Raw genomic sequence first — 21508 nt, 5'->3', positions numbered from 1 at the left:
ACTTTGTAATGGCGGCTTTAAATGGCAGGCAAAATAAGAGTAAAGAAGATATTTGAGATGTGACTAACTCCTGCTTGAGTAGTGTCACAGTAAATGTGTCCCTTAAGGAACCACAGTAATGAGTCTAGTGCCTGTCTCACTGAACAATTACTGACACCCAGTGGCCAATATAGAACATAGTTACTATACATAGTACTATACATAGTCACGATTAAAATGCTGCTTCTGCTTTGGATTTCACAACATTAGCTTCTTTGATGTCTTCTTTTTTTCTCCAGGATGGAACTTATTGATGCGACAGACGGACTAATTTGTGAAACTAAGTTTAAAATCCAACAGTCAAAACAAGATTTGACAATAAGGCTTTGTGGTTTATTCCGTTTTTGTAGACTTGTCACATCTTTTGGTTTTCTATAACATTTTGTCCAGAATCCTCTGTTGTTTTATCCATCTGCAAATCCCACTTGAGGATCATGAGCAAGGGCAGAATGGCTGCAAGTGAAGGGCGAGCCTGATGATGATGATGAAGTATCTAGCCACCCAGCTAACGAGAGCAGAGATCTGCCCGGAGTCTGCCTGCTATGCAAATTCCCCTCACACAAGCAATGAATCAAAGACATAGCAAACCAATGTTTCTCTTCACAGCACTTTAGCAAAGCCATCATTCACAAAGGACACAGCAAAGGCGTCCACAGTGCATGCATACTTACACACAAAGAAAGACCAGATTACACTGCCCTGCATTAGAGAAAATAATCAAATTACTCAAGGAATGTAACAATGAAAATTCTTATTTGTAGTGATTACATGCATATGCGTCCTTGTCTCTTTTTGTGTGTGTGTAATCAAAGCCCAATGTTGACTTGAACAGGGCTCCAGACAAAAGGCCTCTAAGTTGATCGTCTTGGCACAGAAACCCAATGACATAAGAGACTTTATTTCCTCTCTCTTTCTCTCTGTGACCTCATGACAACCCATTATCTTAGCAGCATGCAATTTTAACACTCAACAGATAAGTCATTACTTTGCTAACGAAGAGAAAAAAGGTGCAGGTCATAGATGCAGGTATTTAATTGATGAACTCAAGGGCAGATTTCTTTTTTTTTTTTTGTCATGCATTCTGTCTTCCTCTCGCTCCTGCCATTACTGTGTTGTTCTGTCATGGCCTGCAGGTTTACCTCTGGGGGGTTGCACTGGCAAACTGTGTAGTGTGATGATAATTTGCTCTAATGGAAGGTTGGATAGGCTCATTGTGTGTTCCAAAAGGTATCACTGGGAGTGGACCTTCGACACCACAATTAGCCATGTAACTTTTTTTTCATCCCTTACTCTTAAATGGGCTTAAAGGAGACAGAGAGTGCTAATTTTTCTCCCTTTTGTATTGAGGACTCCTATAGAGCAGGTACACATAACGCGCACAGAAAGCCTTCAAGATCCTCCAGAATCTGCACCTATTCCAGCTGTTTTTCCTTGGATTTCCAAAATGGTCTGTTTTAATTTATTACACCCACGGCATGGTGGGAATAGTCACTCTCCTAAGTACTTTGGGACTACTGCTGAACCCCACTTTCTAAATTTGTTGATAGTATGAGGCGAGAGGTGAGAAATACCATTGAATTCAGAAAATAACTCATGGCAAAACAGGTGGAGGTGGAGTTGAAAAGGGAAGCAGTGATCTTGTTAGCACGTTGTATCTTTGGGAACAGTCACATCAAGAACCACGTCTTCAGTGAATGTCAAAGTGACCTGAAATATTCAGTTTCCCTTTCATTCATCATTTATATGTATTTGTATGGCTTGTGAATTGTTATGTGCATGTAAATCTATCATCATAAAACCATCAAAACATGTTTAGTATTAACATTTTGGCTTTCTGGAATGGACTAATTGGATATACATTACTACTTCTCAGGAGAAAGATTGATTCAGCATCCGTTTCGGTTATAGCCGGATATTCTGGAGATAATGATTGATGCTAACCAAGGTGTAGGCATGTAAGTATTTAGCAAGTAATTAGCATTTATGCTATAATATCCTAGCCTTTGACGGATTAATGGCCACTTTCACGCAGCAGTCAATAAATGCTTGCGGGAGTTCCCTGCATGTTCTAGTGTGTCTCTCTACAGTATAAAGGTGTGTGTGTGTGTGTGTGTCTGTGACAGAGAGAGAGACAGAGAGTAGTAGTATCTAACAGGCCTCATGGGTCATCCTGTCACCATATAGATGGCTAAGCAGTTGGTTGGCCAGTGGGAAATCAATGTAAAGTGATAAGGCTTGTGTGTGTGTGTGCACCTGCATTCTTTTTTGTATTGAAGAGAGACGACATTTACCGTACAGCGTATGCCAAGAGTGCTGGAAATAGGAAATAAATGGAAAAGGACTGTGATAATGTCGCTGGTTTTCAATATGTCGCAGAAAACGTAAATGCAAGGGGCAGCAGGTTGCCCATCAGGAGCCACTCAACATTCAGTTTCTTGTTTTAAGGACTACATGAGACAACGGTACTTCAAACCCTGAAGCCATTAGTGGACAGTCTGTTCTACCGTGCAAGATATAGTCTATTTTTTACAGCATATTGGCACAAGGTGTTACTCGTGATTAGTAGAACAATCTCACATCTAAATGTCACCGTGGAGAGGTGGGAAGACATTATAGAGCCAAGGGGATCGTCTCACCCACGCAATGCATTTCAATCTTCATTCTTTAGGCTGCTGAAGCCAAAGGGTCAGGGTGGATTGGAAGCCATCTGGATGAGCCCCGAGGTGAAGTTGGGTGGAAGTGATAAGACTCGGAAGGCACTGGAGCTGCCCGTAACGTCCCTTGCCTTGGGTAGTCGGTCTAGAGAGGGGTAGGTTGGAGCCCAGGCACGCTCCTTAGCTAGTGAACCCTGGTAGTTTAAACGAGCCCCAGTGGTCCTCATTACCCTTTCCCTTGGCTCCCGCACGCACACAGATGCACTTGTACACACTCATGATGCCCTCATAGACACAAAAAACGGAAGCACTTGCATGCACACAGCTGTTGTATTTGGTGATGTGTAAAAAAAAAAAAAAGTAGTTTGCCATTATTTTCACAGGCAGCTGTCCAGTCTCTTACCAACAATGGGGTCGTTACCCTGGTGATAGGAGCAATGATGCTTAGGCAGCCCAGAGGGTTGATACAGTGAGAGTCCAAAGCCCTGTAGAGCTGACCCTATAATATCATCACACTGCCAAGTGGAAATCTAAATCAGTCAAGTGCACTCTAGTGGCTATTCGGATTGTACCTCTGCCGTTTTTTTTTTTTTTTTTTATTGAAGCATCCCTGTTATTTAAGTTGAAAGATGCTGCTATTTGCAAGTCCCTTATTATACAATTTTTCAGCTATTATAAATAGGTCTCAGAGGCCCACGATAATATAGTGAAATTATTGTGGACTATCTATGTTTTCCATCTACACACTGGCATAAGGCACACATTAGTAACCCTAGTTCACCCTATCACAGTCACATTTTAAAAGCAACCTCTTGTTCTTTTAGTTGACAAAAACACGGATCAAACCTACAACTCCCATGAATTAGACTTTATTTCAAGATTTGTAGTGAAGCCTGAAGCTGCCCTCCATCTGAGTGAAAACAGTATCATGTCCGATATACTATCTTCACAATATCATGAAAACCTTCATAATTCTTCATTTATCGCCTCCACTTACTGTGTATTTGCTTGTTGGAAGATCAGTTCAGCTCTCTTTCTTCTTTGTCCACTTGTTTGAGGAATCAGCAGTGCACTCAAGCTACAAACATGCAGCTAAACACATGGAAGGCTCCCCTGTGGAGAGAAGGGAGGCCCTCAAAGCATGGCTCAGTCCGTCTTGACGTTAATCTTGCTTTTCATTCTCTTCTGTGTCTCATTTTGTGCTCCAGTAGAGAACAGCTACCACCAGTAGAGCTGAGGATAGACCTGCTGCCATGTTGCTTAGAGTGTGTGTGTTTGTTACTGAGTGCCGTTTGAAGCATTCTGCAGTGATTGCAATCTGGGGTCAATCAGGAATTTAGTGGATTAGGCTGCTCACTAGAGCCACGACTAGTCATGAATGAGTTGTTTAAAACCTGGACATCTTACTGAATGGGGACTCACGGGTATCTTATCTCAACTTTTGCTTACCCATTGGATTTATATTATTTTCTAGGATAATTTGATTTGACTAGAGTCTGTTTTGGTTTGAGTCGCACCTTCTGGAATGGATTGACATTAACCAAGGAACCCACTGTATGTTTAAAAAAAAAAAAAAAAAAAAAAAATACCAATTTGTACTTGTCAATTGCAGGCTTATGGACTGATCCCGCAAAGTAATTAGTCAAGTTCAGTCGAGTCCAGACAACTGTGAGTATGAGGTGAGGCTGAAGGAAATGAAAATATCCCTCCTGCTGACATTGACAGTGATAGAAGTGATAGAGAGGTGAGCAAAAAAGATGGGATGGTTGGTCATGAGGACTGATTGAGGCCAGTCATGAAAGTGGAAAAGTCACTTTCCTTGGTGCTGATATAAAGCACACAGGTGAAATTAAGTGTGACTGATAAACGGTAGAAGGTGGATGGCTGGATGATAGGGTCATGGGCAAGTTGAAGATAGGTGACACAATAATGTCTTGAAGGGACAGGAACACCCTGTAAGTAAGCTGTATTTTTTTCCTTTCCTTTACTTACAAGTAGTGTATATTTTCAGTATTAGTCTGAACGGGAGGTAGCAGAGATGCGGATGCTGTGGTTCTATTTGAGAGTGACCAGGATGGATAGGATCAGGAATGGGGAGAGAGAGTGAATATATTGGTAGAAGGATGCTGCGTTTTGAGCTGCCAGATAGGAGGCGTAGAGGAAGACCAAAGAGGAGGTTTATGGATGTAGTGAAGGAGGACATGAGGGTAGTTGGTGTGAGAGATACAGATGCGGAAGACGGGGTCAAGCAAAACATTTTTGCGGAGCATGGGTGGGATGTGCAACTAAATGCACATAATGTCATTGACCAGCTGTCTAACAAATCTGTATTGTGTACTCCTTGGTGGATGCTGTCTTGTCCAAGATGTTTCAGGCACAGTATCTTGGTTGAAAGGCCGTATTAATACATGTTAGTCCCTAGTAAATTTCCTCTCTAGGGTATGTTGGTGTACCTAAATCCCATTGCTCTTGAGGACTATAGTTGTTCCAGGGTCAATGATGTGTCCACATCTCTGGTGTTGATGGTACAGGTGTGTACGAGTCTCGCATAGTTGGATTGTCCTGTCCGGAGTCATCTTCCGTGATTTTCAAAAAAACCATTTGCAGAGATGGCTTGAGCGGATGGTGTGACGGGTTCTGTGGGAGTGAGGAGTCCATGATCGACGGAGCAATTTGGTTTATCCGCTGCAGGTCCTATCTGCAATATGGGTGCAATAGAAGGTATACCAGAATGTACTGTGGTAAGGTGGTATCTCTGCAGTACAGCAATGCATGATTATCAGCCCTTGTGGGTTGTACGGATAAAAAAAAAACCTCAGTGTGCAGGCAATGATTGACCACCTCTTTTTAGTCTAATTGCACCTCATTTTCATCTGTGTTACTGCTGTGTGCTACCAATGACTCTCAACAGGGATAAAAGTATATTTACTAAATGTCGCAAGGGACATTTAAAGGCAACGAAGGAGTCATAGTGGCTAAATTTATTTTTTATTTCACATGAGCCCTTGCTTGGTGACATTTTGATGCTCTCAAGACGGACGTGCACACCCATAAACAATCGAAACATGGTGTCCTGAAAATCAGGAATGTTACATTTCCAAGAGCCTCTTTCTAGCTGACACATATTTGCGTAGCATTTGTCCCTGGGGAAGATACGCCACTCTTTTCATAAGGGCTGAACTCCCTGAATTAACTCTCTTAGAGTGGTGAATCCTTGCTGCTGCACAACTATCACAATTAGTCCTGCTGGTTTGACTGCTTGCTACAATTTACTGAGGCTCATGTTTGCTCAACATTTCCTCTCACCTTTTAACCAAATTATCTGGAATGTGTTTGTTGCAGGGAAGGAGAATCGAAGAACAGACATAGCTCATCTAAAGTGGTGCGGGCCTGACAGCTTCCTAAGCCTTGTAAAGAGCAAGATTGTTCTCACCCCGGGCTATTTAAGTGTGTTCATTTTGTGCGTGCGGACTACAACACACTATGGAAAAATGAGAGAAGTGTTACTGAAGGGCTTTTCAACTTTACTCGCCCGTGGTGATGGGGGGGGGGGTAATTCAATATTTTGTCACCATTTTATGTGAGGCAGATGTGATCAGCAGTGATAAATAATGAAGCACAATGACTCAAGAATGCAGCCAAAGACTAAATGACGTCAGAAAACATGTATTGTATTGGTCCAGCCATAAGACGGTATTATTTTTTCAGGGGCTACAGAGTTATACATGCAAACCATTTCGTGGTGGCAAATTTATTTGTATTACGTATCATATATTCTACCATCATACTGTACTTGTTCCTCTTTTAACCATACCCGAGTCACCAAACAAAACACATTCAGCGTTTCTGTCAAGCGTGTTACAAACATGAGGTCCATGCCTACACCTCTCATCGGCCAAAGGTAAAAGGATGTCCCAATGGTTGTAGCTGATTAGAAGGCATAAATAACGATAGAAGCCTGGTACAGCTAGCCCCAATTCCACCTGGAGTCAAACAAGTGTCTGCACAATTAGAGCCAGGAACATTAGGCATCGGGTAAAAACCCCGAGATGTCAACTCTATGCCTAGGAGTGAGGTTTGCCATCATACTTTTGCACATCTGCACCAGCTGGCATCTGTTACACTCACCCTCCTAGACATCACTTGCATCCATCATGGCACCAATGTGACCCACCTGGCTCCGACAGGGCTTGAACCAGTGCTAGCCATTGAGCTAAAAAGCCTGGATGTCCAATACGACTTTTAAGGTGTCAGTGAGTAAGGTTTGCCGCACTGGCTGGCATCCGTTACACAGGTATGCCTTAGAATGGTGCGGAAGATTGCATTTTTATTTAAATGAATTTCCTTTTCTCTGAAAGAAACTTTCAAAATGGAAAAACAACGGAAATGAAGACTATGATCATTGTTGTCTGATATTTAGATTTACATATCTGTTTTATTACATAGCAGATGACAGGACCAGTGACAGCAAACTAGTAAAAATTAATGATAGGAACATCTGCCCTGCATGCCTACGCAAATAAGATTAGGAGTTCCGACCGTGCGACTGATTCATGAGATGGCTGTGATGCATGGAAGAAAGAGTAAGAGTGACAAATTCATTTGCAGTCAAAACATGTACAATTTTGCCTCTTATGTGCTTTGCTGCCTTAATCTCGTCCTTTTTTGAGGCAAATCGGGTCTTTCCAGTAAGGGGAGAGAAGTGGATGTGAAGTTCGTATGAGTGGATGCCAGGCGCAGAGGGCTGCTGCTTATAGGTTTGTTTTGCTGTAATGGCTCAGAGCAGACAAGAAAATTGTTGGTATTAAACACAAGCAAGCACAGAAGTGGATAATTGAATGCCTTTATGCAGTTATCTCCCGAGCAGAAGCAATAATATGTTCAGTATGTTCTGTTCCGGATAATGGTATGACACAAACAAGTGTTGGGAGACGTACCAGACTGCAGCAATGCACCATCTTTGTTTGTTAATAAGTCATATAATATATTCACAATCACATATTTAGAGAAAGTAATCTTTTCCTCTCCTTTTTCCGTTCTTAATAGGTTCATACTAAAAGAGCTGCATCAAATATTATCAAATATCAGATAAATATTACAGGTCCTCAATAGTGTGCATCCATTTCGGACGCTGACAGAAAATAGGACATTGACAGTGCTTAAGAACACACCCACAATTGAATATGAAAAAGTAATACAGAGGATAGAAAAAGGATGGATACCAGCTTCACAGCAAGAGCAAGGTATCTTCCTCTGAACATCAGAGAGAAACCATCCACTCAATCGGTTCACCTTGCTGTCAGGGGCACAGCTAGCGCCCCGAGAGGGGACACTGATTCATAATCCCTTCCACCAAACATCCCCTTGTTACCACTCTCTTCAAAATTCCTCCATGGCGTCTGCATGATGTTGCTATAGCAACACCATCTTCCTGCAGAGACGAGCTTGAGCAGAAATCGATCTGTTCAAAAAAGCTCTGTCATGTACATCCATATCATTGTTGTCAGGTGATAGTGCTCACCTTCAAGATGGTCAGTTCTTGCCAACCTCGCTGTGTGGACGGAAGTAAAATCCGTGTACGATCTGAAAGCTGAGTCCAATTTGAGATTGAATTTGGCTCCTGTTTCCATCCAATTTAGCTGAAAGCTTACAAGATCCCTGGAGAGTGGAAAAATTTGTCTAACCTTTGGTTCAACAGTGTTTCAGAAAAACTGATGATCCTCTAAATAAAAAGCAGCTAACTTCAGCTATATTTTTTTTTCTGCATTAACTCTACTGCATTATCAGTATTTAAAAATTGCAACACATATCTTATTGTGTGAGTCCAACTGTGTTTGTAACATATTTTTAGCACAAAACATCGGTGTTGCAGTTCGAAATCATTGCCCCCCAGCTTCGTCGCCCATCTATGACATCATCAACTTTTGATTGTGTAGTTATTTTCTAAGTAACACAGTTACACCGCAAGTGCCTGCTTTTCTAATTGATAACGGCTGTAAGATAATCCACAATGGAGCCAAATAAAGTTGCTAGTGCAAACACTATGATTAAGAAGATGAGCAACACTATGGATTTCAAGACATAACTCATACCAACCACAGTTTTTTTTCCTCATAGCTGCCTTTAATGTGATGTTAAATGTCCATTTATCCCTTTGATGTTACGTTCTGCCCATAGATTGAAGAAGCAAAGTTGTAAAAAAAAATAACCGACTAGCAAAAAGCAATACACACATCATGGGGAATAGTCCATGAATAAATGACAAGCAGGAGGGGAAGAAAGCAGCAGCATGTCCCAGGTACATGCTGTCAGCCTAAGTAGAGCAGTAGGCGGTCAGCAACAGGTGCAGCCAGTTGTCCCGCCTCCAGCTAGCCAGGCCTCTGAAAAGGAAAAAATAATAATACAGGTGAGGAGAAGGCAAGGACAACAACAGAGAAGGGATGTGTGAAGGTGACATTTAAAATGTATTTTGAGTTTGTTTTCTGCATGTTTAGCAATAAAATGTTTTCTTTTAATATTTTGGGGATTAATTGGATTTGCAAAATGTCTTATGGGAAAGGAAAATATTTGGTTTGTGTACAGTTTGGTTTGAGTTGGACATACCAAAATGGGGCTCAGGTGGAAGAGCGGTCGTCTCCCAACCTGAAGGTTGCAGGTTTGATCCTCCGTCCTCTCCTCCCGTGATCATGTTGCATCTTGGGAAAGATACTGTATAATTTGATTGATATTGTTACATTTTCTCATGTTGTGTTTATTAGAGGTGCTCCGGTCAAATACTGGTAATGTTGGCAAACTTACGAGATCAGCCTTAAATGGCTTCTACTGCATATTTTATCAGCAGATACTGATCAGTGCTCTATCAATCGGAGCATCTATAGTTGATGCATATATACTTTGTAGTACCGTCCACCCCTAGCGCTGCTAATATGCTGTATTTAATCCCAACACCTACGCAAGTTGCCCTTTTCTTACGGTTCAAGCGTTTAATTAGGCTAGAGTGAATATTTTTACCAAAGAGCTTTCATATCCATGCATATTGTGTTCATTCTAAGACTAGAAAGCCTTGACCCACAAGGTTGCATTGGTTTGTCCCTACAATGCCTACACTAACTTGCCAAGAACAAAGCAACTGTGCAACAAGTGCTGCAAATGCACTTACAGTATTATGAATAAGGTATCCCATAAGCAGCTCGTAAACATCCTCTGATTTGCATTGGCTGTTTATTAAAATTTGCACATACTTATCACAAAAGTAAAGCAATAGGGGAAAGAAAAGGTTTTTTATGGTAGCATAATAGTAGGACCAGTTGAAAATATCTCATAAAGAAAGCCAAACAGGTGATGGGGCAGCAAAGAAATGGAGGAGAAATGAAACAAAACCAATTTTAGCCACAGAACGTATGGCAGGGTTGTGCAGATCATTGCGTATATGTGATTGTATATGTGCCAAAGGGGGGTGGTGACGAGACAAATACACAGACAGCCCATGGGGTTGAGAAAACTTGATTCTGAATCCATTTTGAAAGCACACAAACGACCTTGAGGTCCTCATAGCCGGGGAGACGCTGTCCTGCACCAATCTAATTCAACTTCTCTTCTCATATCTGCTTTGGAGGCAGAAAGGGGTGAGGGAGAGCGACTGGAGTGGATCTATCTGTCCAGTAGCTTATAAAATGTCCATTACAGTGTGCTTCTATCAGCTTGGGCCCTCCCAGATGGACTCTGGAATAAATGGACAGCACCAGAGAGCTATAAGCCTGCAATGGATGTATAGGCGAGAAAATCATTTGTGATTGTTGTAAAGAAAGTGTACATCCATTACATGACGCCGCACAGAAACAGCTGACAGTAGTCCACAGCAAGACACTTTTGTTATGTTCGCCTTTTTTTAAATTCAACACAGCTGTTTCCCTCCATGTTAGCATACGATCTCCCATGCAACACAAACAATCACACATGCACAGGCTTCCCAGCAGGCTTAAATCCGACTAAAGTCCAACATAGATGCCCGTGGCCTTCACTGGCTCCATCCCAAACCGCAGACTGCTGCCTCGCGTTCCGACACGCTCCGCTGCACGACATTTTTTTGTTTATTTACCACAGTTTGTGCGTGTACATACCATATGTGAGCACGTCTGAGCTTCAGTGCCTAAGTTGTTCCTGTTAAGGAGCTATACTGTGCATTATTGTTTGCACTGAATTTAACATGCTGAAGTGATGGCATAGAGTAAAGTGAAAGTGAGTTTATCTGGCTACTGGGTAATCTATTATTATGGCTTGGACACTGTGTAAAGCTGCTGAGTCGGTGAAGAACTGATCTATGCTCTATTTGCAGGAAAGTTCACCCTTTTGCTCACCTTTTTCCAAATGCAACCTCAACATGGATTGGTGCCTGGTAAACTATAGCGACAAACTATGGGACAGCAAACTGGTACTGAATCTACAACTCTACTGGTTGTAACCAGTTGTGTTTTTGTTATGAATAACCATTGGATACAAATTTGTATTTGTAGTTTTGTAGTATTTTCTCTCGCTTGTACTCACAAGAGCCTATAGATATTGGATTTGTGTTTATTGTGGACTAATGTGTATATCACCGATCTTTGACTCGTCCTGGAGCTCTCCAGAGTACTGTAGTCTCCACACACCATCAAGCTAACATCACACTCTCTCCTTACCTCGCTAACGTGCGGCCCTCAGTGAATAAAATGGATGAGTTACCACTCACATCACCCACAGTAGGAAACCTTTGGACTGCAAGTTTTTGTCCTCTTCAAGAAAGCATGTATTGTGGAACAAACACAAGGGACAGTTAGCCTTTACTGGCCTTTCAAAGCCATGTGCGTCTTTGTGTCGGCTCCTTCTGCAACCAAATGATTGACTGCTTTGATTCACTGATGACAACATTTCTTCCACTAATCTGCTATATAAATTACAGAGAACAGGTTTCATTTTGCCGATTTTCACAATTTAAAAACTTGAAGGCAGTTTCATCATGTTTTATCATGCTACGCAACCTATTGTGCTGAGCCTGCATCCACGAGCTCAAAGACTTCTGAGAGTTAAGTGGAATGACTTTTACTGAAGTCATCTGTTACTTTTACTTCGGTCACAACTTATTATGTTCGCAAGTCACAGCCCACACTTGATTTTTTTTTTTTTTTAGTTGTCACTTTTTAAAAGAAAACCTGTGTCTTCTGAGGCCTTGTCAGTCTGAGGCACCACATCATCCAATCACTGTCACGGCTATGTTGACTTCACAGGGTTCACGGTGACATTGTGCTCACTACTAAAATCCCAGTAGCTGTTCTTCTTTTTTCAAAACGAAGTGACACACAACATCACAGTAACTTAAAATGTCAAAATATTATTTGTGAAGCTGTCTTGTTATTTACGTCTGTCAGTGTCAAAGCCAGTCGTTGCACTTTGTCTGTCAAACTAACTTGTCTCAAGCGGATAGCTAGATTTGCTCTATCTTAACAAATATACTGTAATACTACTCCACATTTGCAAGCAGCTGCTTATTAACATCAGTAATTAGGCGCACTCAAGATGTTAAATGTGCTGTACTCCGGAGATTATTTTTATCTGCAGAAGTTGTGCTATTGTAGTGATAATAAAAGAATATACTCAATAAGATGAGGTAAAAAAAAACAAAAAAAAAAACAGATATTAACAGAATTCCTGTTTGCTTTTAGAGCCATATGATGATGATGACCTGAAGGTGAAGACGCAAAGACCAAGATCAGCTGACCAGCCAGGTGTGTTTCAGGCACAAACAGGTGCGTAACGTGTGTGTATATGCACAAGTGAAAAACAGAATCCCTTTAGCTTTGAAATAAAAGGTCCATATTAATCCTCTGTCAACATTTCGAGCCTCAAGTAGTGAGCCAATGTTGACCGTTGGCATTTGCGACTATGCGTCTTACGTAACCGTGTTTGAACAGAAAGATGGACTCATTTAACTATTCATGACATAATCTATTAAATATAAGACAAAAATGTCAAGTGTTTATGTGCAGTGAGCGGTGCTTTTGAATCCATGACATTACACGCTGACGCCTTGACCTACATTCCGACAGGTCGTCCTGCGCCTATGAGCATACGGTCACACATTGCGAGCACACACACACACACGCGTATCCACCGATCCCACTGTGTGCAGCAGAAAGCCCCTTCTGTCAGGGAAAACCCACCACTCTGTCCCGTCCTCTCTTTTAGCGTCTCTTGCTTCTTCGCCGCTCCCATTCTCCCATTCCTCCAGGCGTCGGAGATGAGCTTAAACCCTGACTCACGGCATGTTAATGAAGATGTAATGCGATTAAAGGACATGAAATTAATTTGATTTCCTTCTCTGACACGTGATCACGCCTCTATCAAAGAACACTGTACTTGGAAAACAATTTCAAGCAATGTGGAATGACTTAATACCTAATAATCTCTTTTTAGGAAGAAAATACCTTGGGACATACTGTATCTATTTTGAAGAATTATAAAAAAGCTATAATGATGCTCAAGCATCCATGCTTTCAATGCTTTACACAGGCCTACTTTGGATCTATGCTATGCTTTATTGTAATTTCAAATGGATTTGGGTTAATCGGCTATAGGGCGTGTTGTAGCAGCACAAGTTTGTCTATTGGCAAAAAGTCCTGAAAATGTCCTCCCTCCGAAACAGTGGATAAGAACTAGCCTCTGTGTCCAAATCTATAGGCGACCCTGCAGCAGAAGAGTGGTCCCAGTGGAGCGTGTGTTCTCTCACATGTGGGCACGGCTGGCAAGTCAGGACGCGCTCGTGTGTTTCGTCTCCTTACGGGACACTGTGCAGCGGTGCCCTGCGAGAGACACGCATGTGCAACAATACAGCTTCCTGTCCGGGTGAACCGGGGATCATAAGCTCAGGTATGTCGATGGACCTTTCAACAGAAGTCAATATTATGTAATGATCATCACTTCAAAAATGCAGAGGGAGTAGTGCGCTTTTTTTTTTCCAAAATATTTCAAATCGTCCAACCCCTGACGTGGTCGTAAAAGGCAATGAAAACAATCAACAGTGTAAAGTAAATATTAATACAAGTAGCGATTTCTATCCAGTCCTGGCATTTGAAGTTACAATACAGTACTGTGGCTTCCCGCACTTTGGTCATTCAACATGACCAAACATTTTTCTGCATGAATCCTATCTCAAATCCAAAAGTATTTTGATTGTCTTATTTTTGGGATCTCGAAATTCCCAAGCGTGTCAGAGCTTTTCTTCCGGTCACACACACACTGGAAAACATAATTTTAAGTTTGGGCACAGCGGAGGAGCTTGATGCTTTCAAACATGATTATGAGTATCTAAGAAATATGATGTGCTTTCTTTATTGTATTCAGCCACCTATTTGATTTGAAGAAATGTATATGAAGGCATGGCTGCATCAAGTTTGAACATGAACGTTCTTCAGCTCGCTGAGCACCAGTGTTGAGGTTTTCCAAACGATTGTCCTCTATGACTGCAGGAACGTCATCATCTGAGGCAGTTCTTGAGATATATTTTATCATGTATGTTATTACAAGATGTGTTTGTGTACTAATTAGTAGATGAAGTGAAATCATCTTTCCCCTGGCGGTATGATTGCCTAAAGGGTCATCGATAATCATTTCAATCAGTTCACGTTGTGCCAGCTTGACAAAAAAAATATTGTCTCTTAGCAACTTCTGTATATTCTGCATGGTGACAGTGAACCTCTTTAACCTCGGAATATAATTCCAAAGAATGATGGATGGACGTCCTTGATGTTGCAGTGCTAAATATGCATCTTTACTACATATCGTATGGTAAATTAAATTAAAATTGATTTCAAAGACTGCTCTTAGCGCTATTTAGTATATTAATAATGGTTATTTTCATGAATAAATGCTAAACTCCAAAACAACACGTTTGATGTGGGATCCACTGCTGTGGGACACATGTGGGAACATGCACGCTATTCCCTGGTGTAAACTGACACACTTAAAAGCTGCCCACTTGTGACACAGTGACCCAGTGTGCATGCTAATGTCAGGTGTTGTGAACAAGACCTTAAATGTCAGTGTCACAGTGTGGAATGTGGACATGAGTGTAAGATGCTCGGTGTACTTACTGTATGACGTGGAGAACAAGGTGCGGAGATCATTCATCAGTGTTTCCATATGGGACATGACAAATCATCATACATTTTAATAAAGGTGAGAAACACCATTGAATTCATTAAGGTTGTGCCCGAGTGGACAATAACAGAGAAAGTGTACACGAACCAAGGAAAGAATGCTGGTGAAAATTATTGTTTAAATCACAATCATTCAAAAACGGCGGCGTTTGAAAGGTAAGGTTTTACTGTACAGTAATCCCAATATGTTCAATATGCATTTTTCTCAAAATTTTAATCTCACTTTAACTCTGCGACATCTGCCTTATTTGTTCTTCAGTTATGTTTTTGCTGTTTAATGACAGTACTTAGCTTGTACTCGACCACATGTAAACACAATTACAAGTGATATATTACATAAGGAATGAATGTAAACACCATCTGTCTTTTTTTTTGTTTTTTTAGATTAAGGTCAATAATTGGGTAATTGACCATGTAAGTTTTGTGTTAATGCATTTTTGTTGCGCAAGTTAGGAGTCAGTCTATGTTTACTGATGCAGCCAACTCCCCCCCACCAAAAACAATCTAAAAACAGCATAAAAGAAACCGTTTCCTTCCCAGTCAGCGCATATGCTAATCTTGTTTTTAATCCAAATGCGGCTATACGATTTGTATTTCTAAGTGCCTCGTTTGCTCTTCAGTGTTGGTATTAATATCCTCAGCAGCTCCTTTGATGGGATATCGGTGGCTGCATTCTATTTCATTTATTATTTCACCACCGTGCTTCTGCTGGGGTGCAGGGACACCTCAGGGATCAGCAGACTGGTATCATAGCAAACTCTGCTAAACCGGGCAATGCGGAGGCGGCAGCATGAATGTGTTTAATGAGCTTGATATAATTGACGTTTAAAAATACTCTGCCATCAATTAGCTTTTTCCACTCACGTGTATGCATGTTTTATTGGTTAAGTCTGACAGCTGGGTGACACAAAAACTAACGCCACAATTTCAATTAAAATTTCTGAAGTAACTCACTGCGACCTCCATGTGAACCCATTAAATGTCTTCGTGTATCCAGATCAATTTAAGCTTTGCTTATTTTCTTTTTAAATCTATTGTAGGACATTTTTATTAATTTAATAGAATTACTGAAGCAAATCTGCTACGTTTACGTTTTTGAGTATATATATATAGCCAACTATCCAGTAGGTTAGAATTATAAGCACACTCAATAATATATGAATTTTTTCAGGCACCTAATGTACATTAGCAAACCTTGCAAAGATATTATGAGCCTGCCTCCCAAAATCTGCAACATGAAGTATTCCAAGTCAACATTATTTATTCTGTTTCATATGTATTTACTCCCAATGAATAAACAAGGCACACAGGCAGAGTCCCCGCCAGATATCCTGAGGTGGAGAGAATGCACTGTGCATATTTTATTTGCTAGATTGGCTTGTCAGAATTGTTTCTTTTTTCTCCCCCATCCTCCTTTTTCCTCCCCACTGTTTATGTTTTGATTTAAACTTAGTGAATACTATTGGTGTGCTGTAAGTGTGGGTGGATATGTCTGTGGGCACATCCGTGCGCGTGAAAAATCATAGACAACTGGCATGGACAGAAAGGCAATGGCGTGTAAAAGGACATTCTGCTTGTACTGTTTGTGCAACCTCTCCCAAATGGAGGTGATACTGAATCAATTTTACCGAACCGTCATGTTCTTCTTAAAGCCAACTAGGCATTAAGTGGTCTAGCAAATGAACTTGTTTTCTTCTCTTTCATTTGGGATGCAGCATCAAGGGCCCCTGCCCTCAAGCATGCAAAGTCAAGTCCTACCTCCACTTGAGTTCTGTTTAGCTACTGCTGATTTGCCCACGACTCCGTGGCATTCAAAACATGGAGTTAAACAGCATTGCTTTATGCGATACATGCCTGGGTCAGTGCATAGTCAAATGCTACAGCACCACATATCCAGTAATCATTCCAGCAGTGCACTCAAGTCGAACTCGTAGCATAAATATTGCTACACGTGTGCTTTGACCCTGCATTAAAATACCCATAATGATGCTAATCTTAAGGGTTAATATGATACATGTGTCCTATTATCGTCTAGTTTTCTCACATGCGAGTGTACTTAATATGGCATACATAATCACATGAGCATGTTTAATAATTGAACATATATTTAAAGCTGTTAACGAGTTCCCACATCATAATTGCACATTACCTTTGTCTGATTAGCCCTATAACTAAGTGTCCTGTTACTGTAATTGTGCACGTTTCTTTAAAAGATGTTGTATTTTAGCTTCCTTTAGGCACACTTTTAGCCTTTTATGTTATTGTCATTCCTGTTCATGGACAACATAGCTGTGATGACCATGAAGGACCAATATCACAACACACATGGTGGACATATGAAATATCTTAATCTATTCCGGCTGCACTAATTCCGTATGTGATTTTGCAAAATGTAAAAAAGACACACCTTCGCAATACGAACGACGCAAGAAGATATGCTAAATGCATATGTAACCTGAAAGAAACATAAGTGCTGGTAGAGTTTGGTTGAAATGACAAAGAACCTCTAGGGCTCAAACATCAGCACGTCACACACGCCCGCTCTTCTTGCATGTTTTTACACGTAGACAGGCCATAGCAGCCCATATGACAGGTTGTGACGTAAGCTAGACTTTGCTGATTGGAGGTTTTTGACGATTAATTAAGTATATGTATTGGTTTTCTTGGCTGTGTATTGTATTGATCATGCCTTGTGTTTGACTTGCATATGTATTTGGTTCTCCAACGGCTTTTCAATATCTTTATGAGCTGTCAGCCTTGATTTTGTAGGAAGGTGATCAATGTTGCGGAAGCAGAGCTTGTGTGAAGATGTGATTTCTTTGAGTCGGTATGGCAGAAATGGGATAAACCGCAGCAAGTTGTTGGAGGATCGCCCTCTATGCAGTGACAATGTATTGTACATCCGTAAATAATCATCATTTTCATGTGCAAAGTCCTGTCTTTCTAAATCATCACAGGAACTTACCTCATTCTCTCAAACGTTGACATCACAGGTTGTTAATGTTGGTTCCTACTTTAGAACATAAACACAGATGGCCAGATCGCAGAATATTTTGCTATTTACTAGCAGCACCTCACATCTGCATACTATTTAATGGCGCCATCTCTTTGCCTCCTTCTCCTGCTCCTTTGAGCCTTCCTTCACAGAGTAGACTTAATTATTTATTGGCTATGATTTATTTAGCTTTGCTCAACATAAGGCCAACTAGCTTCCTCAAAATTTCTCTTTCTCTCTCTTTTGCCCAATGTATCCCCCCAAGTCAAATCACTCTCATATATATAATTTCCTTAATCAAGCCATTAAGAACAAGCATGACTTGTTGCTCTGAACTTCGTGCAAGCAGTTTTAGGAAGCATATCGCTAAGTACGGTGGTTTGCACTTTACATTTGCAGATTGTTTGGCCACGGCTGCATGGCTGAATTGGATCAAGTCGACAGTACTCAGAGTAATGCTCCATGATAAAGCAACACAAAAAGAGTCTTGAGGTCACATTCATTATTGACGAGGCTTTTGTGCATTTCCAACGCTCGTTTATTCCACTTTCATTTATCTCAACAGCTACATCTTTTGCTAAAATTAGACGAGATGTGCAAGTCGGAAGAAAACTTTGCAAGGCACACGAGAAACATTTCCTGTTTAATTGGGAGGTGAAGTGCCGGTTGTAATTTGAGTCTTGTGTCCTTTTGTTCTCTTTATTTGGTAAGTAGTTGCTGTAATTAAACAGCAATATTTTTCTAATTCTGTTTCATGCCTCAAGCTGCATTGCTGCATGACTGCGTCCATTCCTAACCTTCATTTCTTTGCCAGTTTCTAATGTTTTCAAGGAATGTGCTCATTCGCATTTAATCTGCCATATTTCTCTCAATTTCTAACCCCATTTAATGCCTGTGACAATCCCCACCCTCTTTACCCCACCTTCATTCCTCATCCCCACGTTGTCTGTCCGTGCGTGCATTTGTGGGCATTTTGCAGTGCATGGGCTGTGGGACGAGTGGTCATCATGGAGTCTGTGCTCTGTGACCTGTGGGCGGGGCTCCAGGACTCGAACCAGGAAGTGTGTGAACGAAGGTGGGGCGGTGCCTTGCGGATGGCCTGAGACACAGACCAAACTCTGCAACATAGCAGTTTGTCCTGGTTAGTACCATGTCCATTTTCATGTACACGCCACCACCTGCAGCAACTTTTATGCTTTTTTTTGTGTCAAAGACCAGCAATAATGGAGAGCGCTAACCTTTTATTTAGCCACTCAAATAATCCTACTTATTTAAATAATCCTACTTAAGAGTTTAATCAAACAAAATTCAAAGCAACTAACATTTGTTTCTATAATGGAAATAAAATAGTTTCAGAAAGTTGAAACTGTTGCAGAAGGTCCAAAGACGTGAGTAGCTATGGTGTTGAGGGAGAAACAAGAGGCTGATCCCTGAAGGACCATACACAAACTTCTCCGTATGTTCCTTGAATGAAGACTCACCAAGCGGCTGTCTATTTCAGATTCACACATGATAGATTGAAGCAAAAATGTGCCATCTCGAGCGGCCTCCTGGAGAAGGGAGAACATCTTGGTGCATCACAACGGCTCTCAAAAATATCTCTACTCCCCTTGTGCTTCAACTGACAGATATAGTCCTTGTCCCACTCAGAGCAAGATAGGGGGTCTCCTTTGAGCTCCCTGTTTGGTTTCCCATGGCAATGCATCCTATCCTGGGTTGTGACTAGACCTCGTTCTTCTTATTTTAGGCTGAATAAACTAGGCTTTCTGGTGCCTGGCCTTGAGAGCCCTTGCTTACTGAATAGAACTGATGGGTTCACTATTTCTCAAGCAGGCAAACAGCCACACCACTTTGAAGACTATAATAATTAAAAAGGAGAAGCATTGTGATAATTATGAATATATTTCTTTTGCCAAGTATATTATGCACTACAATGCAAATGGAAATTAATATGATCTTAAATGTTCACATTGCAACTATTGGATGTCCCGAGGTCCCACTATTACTAAAACAACAAATCCAATAGAAGCTTTAGATTTTTGCACATCGCAAGCTCATTCCCCATTTTCCATTGACATGTGACTGCAACATAACCCCAACATAATTCCTTTCTGCTCATGTTTGCCGTTCTAACGCCGCGTCCTCCCACGGGAGTTTTAATTTCCATCTTCATTCATCTGCAATCAGCCATTCGGCGCCTGCTCACGTGCACACGCACAGACAAACAACCTGCAGGATCGCTGCCAAGCTACAGCTACAGTTTTCAATTCTTTACTTTGTGTTCATGGTTGGCTCGGTTTGGATTGCCGAGCGCGTCTGCAGGGGAGCTCTTCTGCTATTGTCTCCAAGATTACCTATTAGGCCTGCACCTTGTCAAGAGCAGCAATAAGTTGCTGGTGCAGCCCCCATCTCATTCTCATGTGGAGGGTACCTCAGGACTACCGATGTGATTGAGACTGACCATCTGAAACATCTTTATTAGGCTGCACCTCAGTACGAAATAGCTCCATTCTTTTAGATTGGGAAGAAAGAGAAGATGAACAAACGCTGTGGCCGTGACAGCACTGCTTTACAGCGACTTTTTATTTCACTTTATACTGTATTTAAACGCCACTAAATCGTGTATTATTCAAGGAAAAAGCTACTTTGACACTTTTAAGTGTACTTAATTCACATGCATTATCTGCTCCTGTTCCTCCAAGTGCCCTTTAAAAGGCATTCATTTTAAAAGCATTATCGTTACAATGGAATACAAAAGTACAGTATTTGCAATTTGTACCTAGTGCTCTTTGGAACTGTAAATGTATTTCTGTATGTATCATGGAAATAACTGATAACAGATGCAGAAACTGCAAGATTTAGCTTAGAGGAACAACACATTTACTTATTTATGATTGAACTGGAAAAAAAAAGTAGGAAAATGCCTGTCTTATGTAATCCCAAGTCAAAATGTTCATGTTAAGACAAATTCAATTAAGATTTTTCAGATCAAAACATGATTGCTGCAAATGGCTTCTATTAAAACGTGATAGTCAAGTCTAATTTGGACCTACTTCCTGGTACGGTACTCTAGAATCATGGCAAATGTAGTTCTTTGTAAACATGAAGCTAGTCTTTTGCAGTATATTTTATACATGTCTTTATATACCTACACATCAACATAAGCAATTAGTATTAGCGGCTGCAACTTTTGGAATGATTAGTTTTGGTGTGTTTTTGTTTGTGGGGAGAAGTTCAGTATTTAAAAGCATCATGCTTACAGTAGGTCACGTATGCAAAGTTGTACAATATTTGCATTTTTTGTTTTGTGACTGGCTGCACGGCGGACAAGTGCTAGGAGACCTGAGAGTTCAATTCCACCCTCAGCCATCTCTGTGTGGAGTTTGCATGTTCTCTTTGTGCATGCGTGGGTTTTCTCCTGGTACTCCGGTTTCCTCCCACATTTCAAAAACATGCTAGGTTAATTGGCGACTCCAAATTGTCCATAGGTATGAATGTGAGTGTGAATGGTTGTTTGTCTATATGTGCACTGTGATTGGCTGGCGCCCAGTCCAGGGTGTGAATGAATGTTTTGTGACTCAGTTGCAATCCTACCTACATGCAATAGGTTTTGTGACTCAGATTCCATG

General features: G+C 41.0%; 1 protein-coding gene across 20 annotated transcripts in view; it reads left to right on the top strand.

Moving 5' to 3' along the window:
- adgrb2 (adhesion G protein-coupled receptor B2) overlaps nucleotides 1–21508 on the top strand; it is a 362204-nt gene that overhangs the window by 266431 nt on the left and 74265 nt on the right. For 18 of the 20 annotated variants that reach the window (XM_058047721.1, XM_058047718.1, XM_058047717.1 and 15 more), the window contains 3 exons: nucleotides 12392–12475; nucleotides 13407–13595; nucleotides 18859–19020. In XM_058047721.1, coding sequence (XP_057903704.1) covers nucleotides 12392–12475; nucleotides 13407–13595; nucleotides 18859–19020 — 435 coding nt within the window. The remainder of the gene's footprint in view (nucleotides 1–12391; nucleotides 12476–13406; nucleotides 13596–18858; nucleotides 19021–21508) is intronic. The other 2 variants (XM_058047722.1, XM_058047730.1) reach the window with 2 other exon arrangements.

Source organism: Doryrhamphus excisus, chromosome 14 (genome assembly GCF_030265055.1).
Source record: "Doryrhamphus excisus isolate RoL2022-K1 chromosome 14, RoL_Dexc_1.0, whole genome shotgun sequence".
NCBI lineage: Eukaryota > Metazoa > Chordata > Actinopteri > Syngnathiformes > Syngnathidae > Doryrhamphus > Doryrhamphus excisus.
This window is presented reverse-complemented; position numbering and strand designations above follow the sequence as displayed.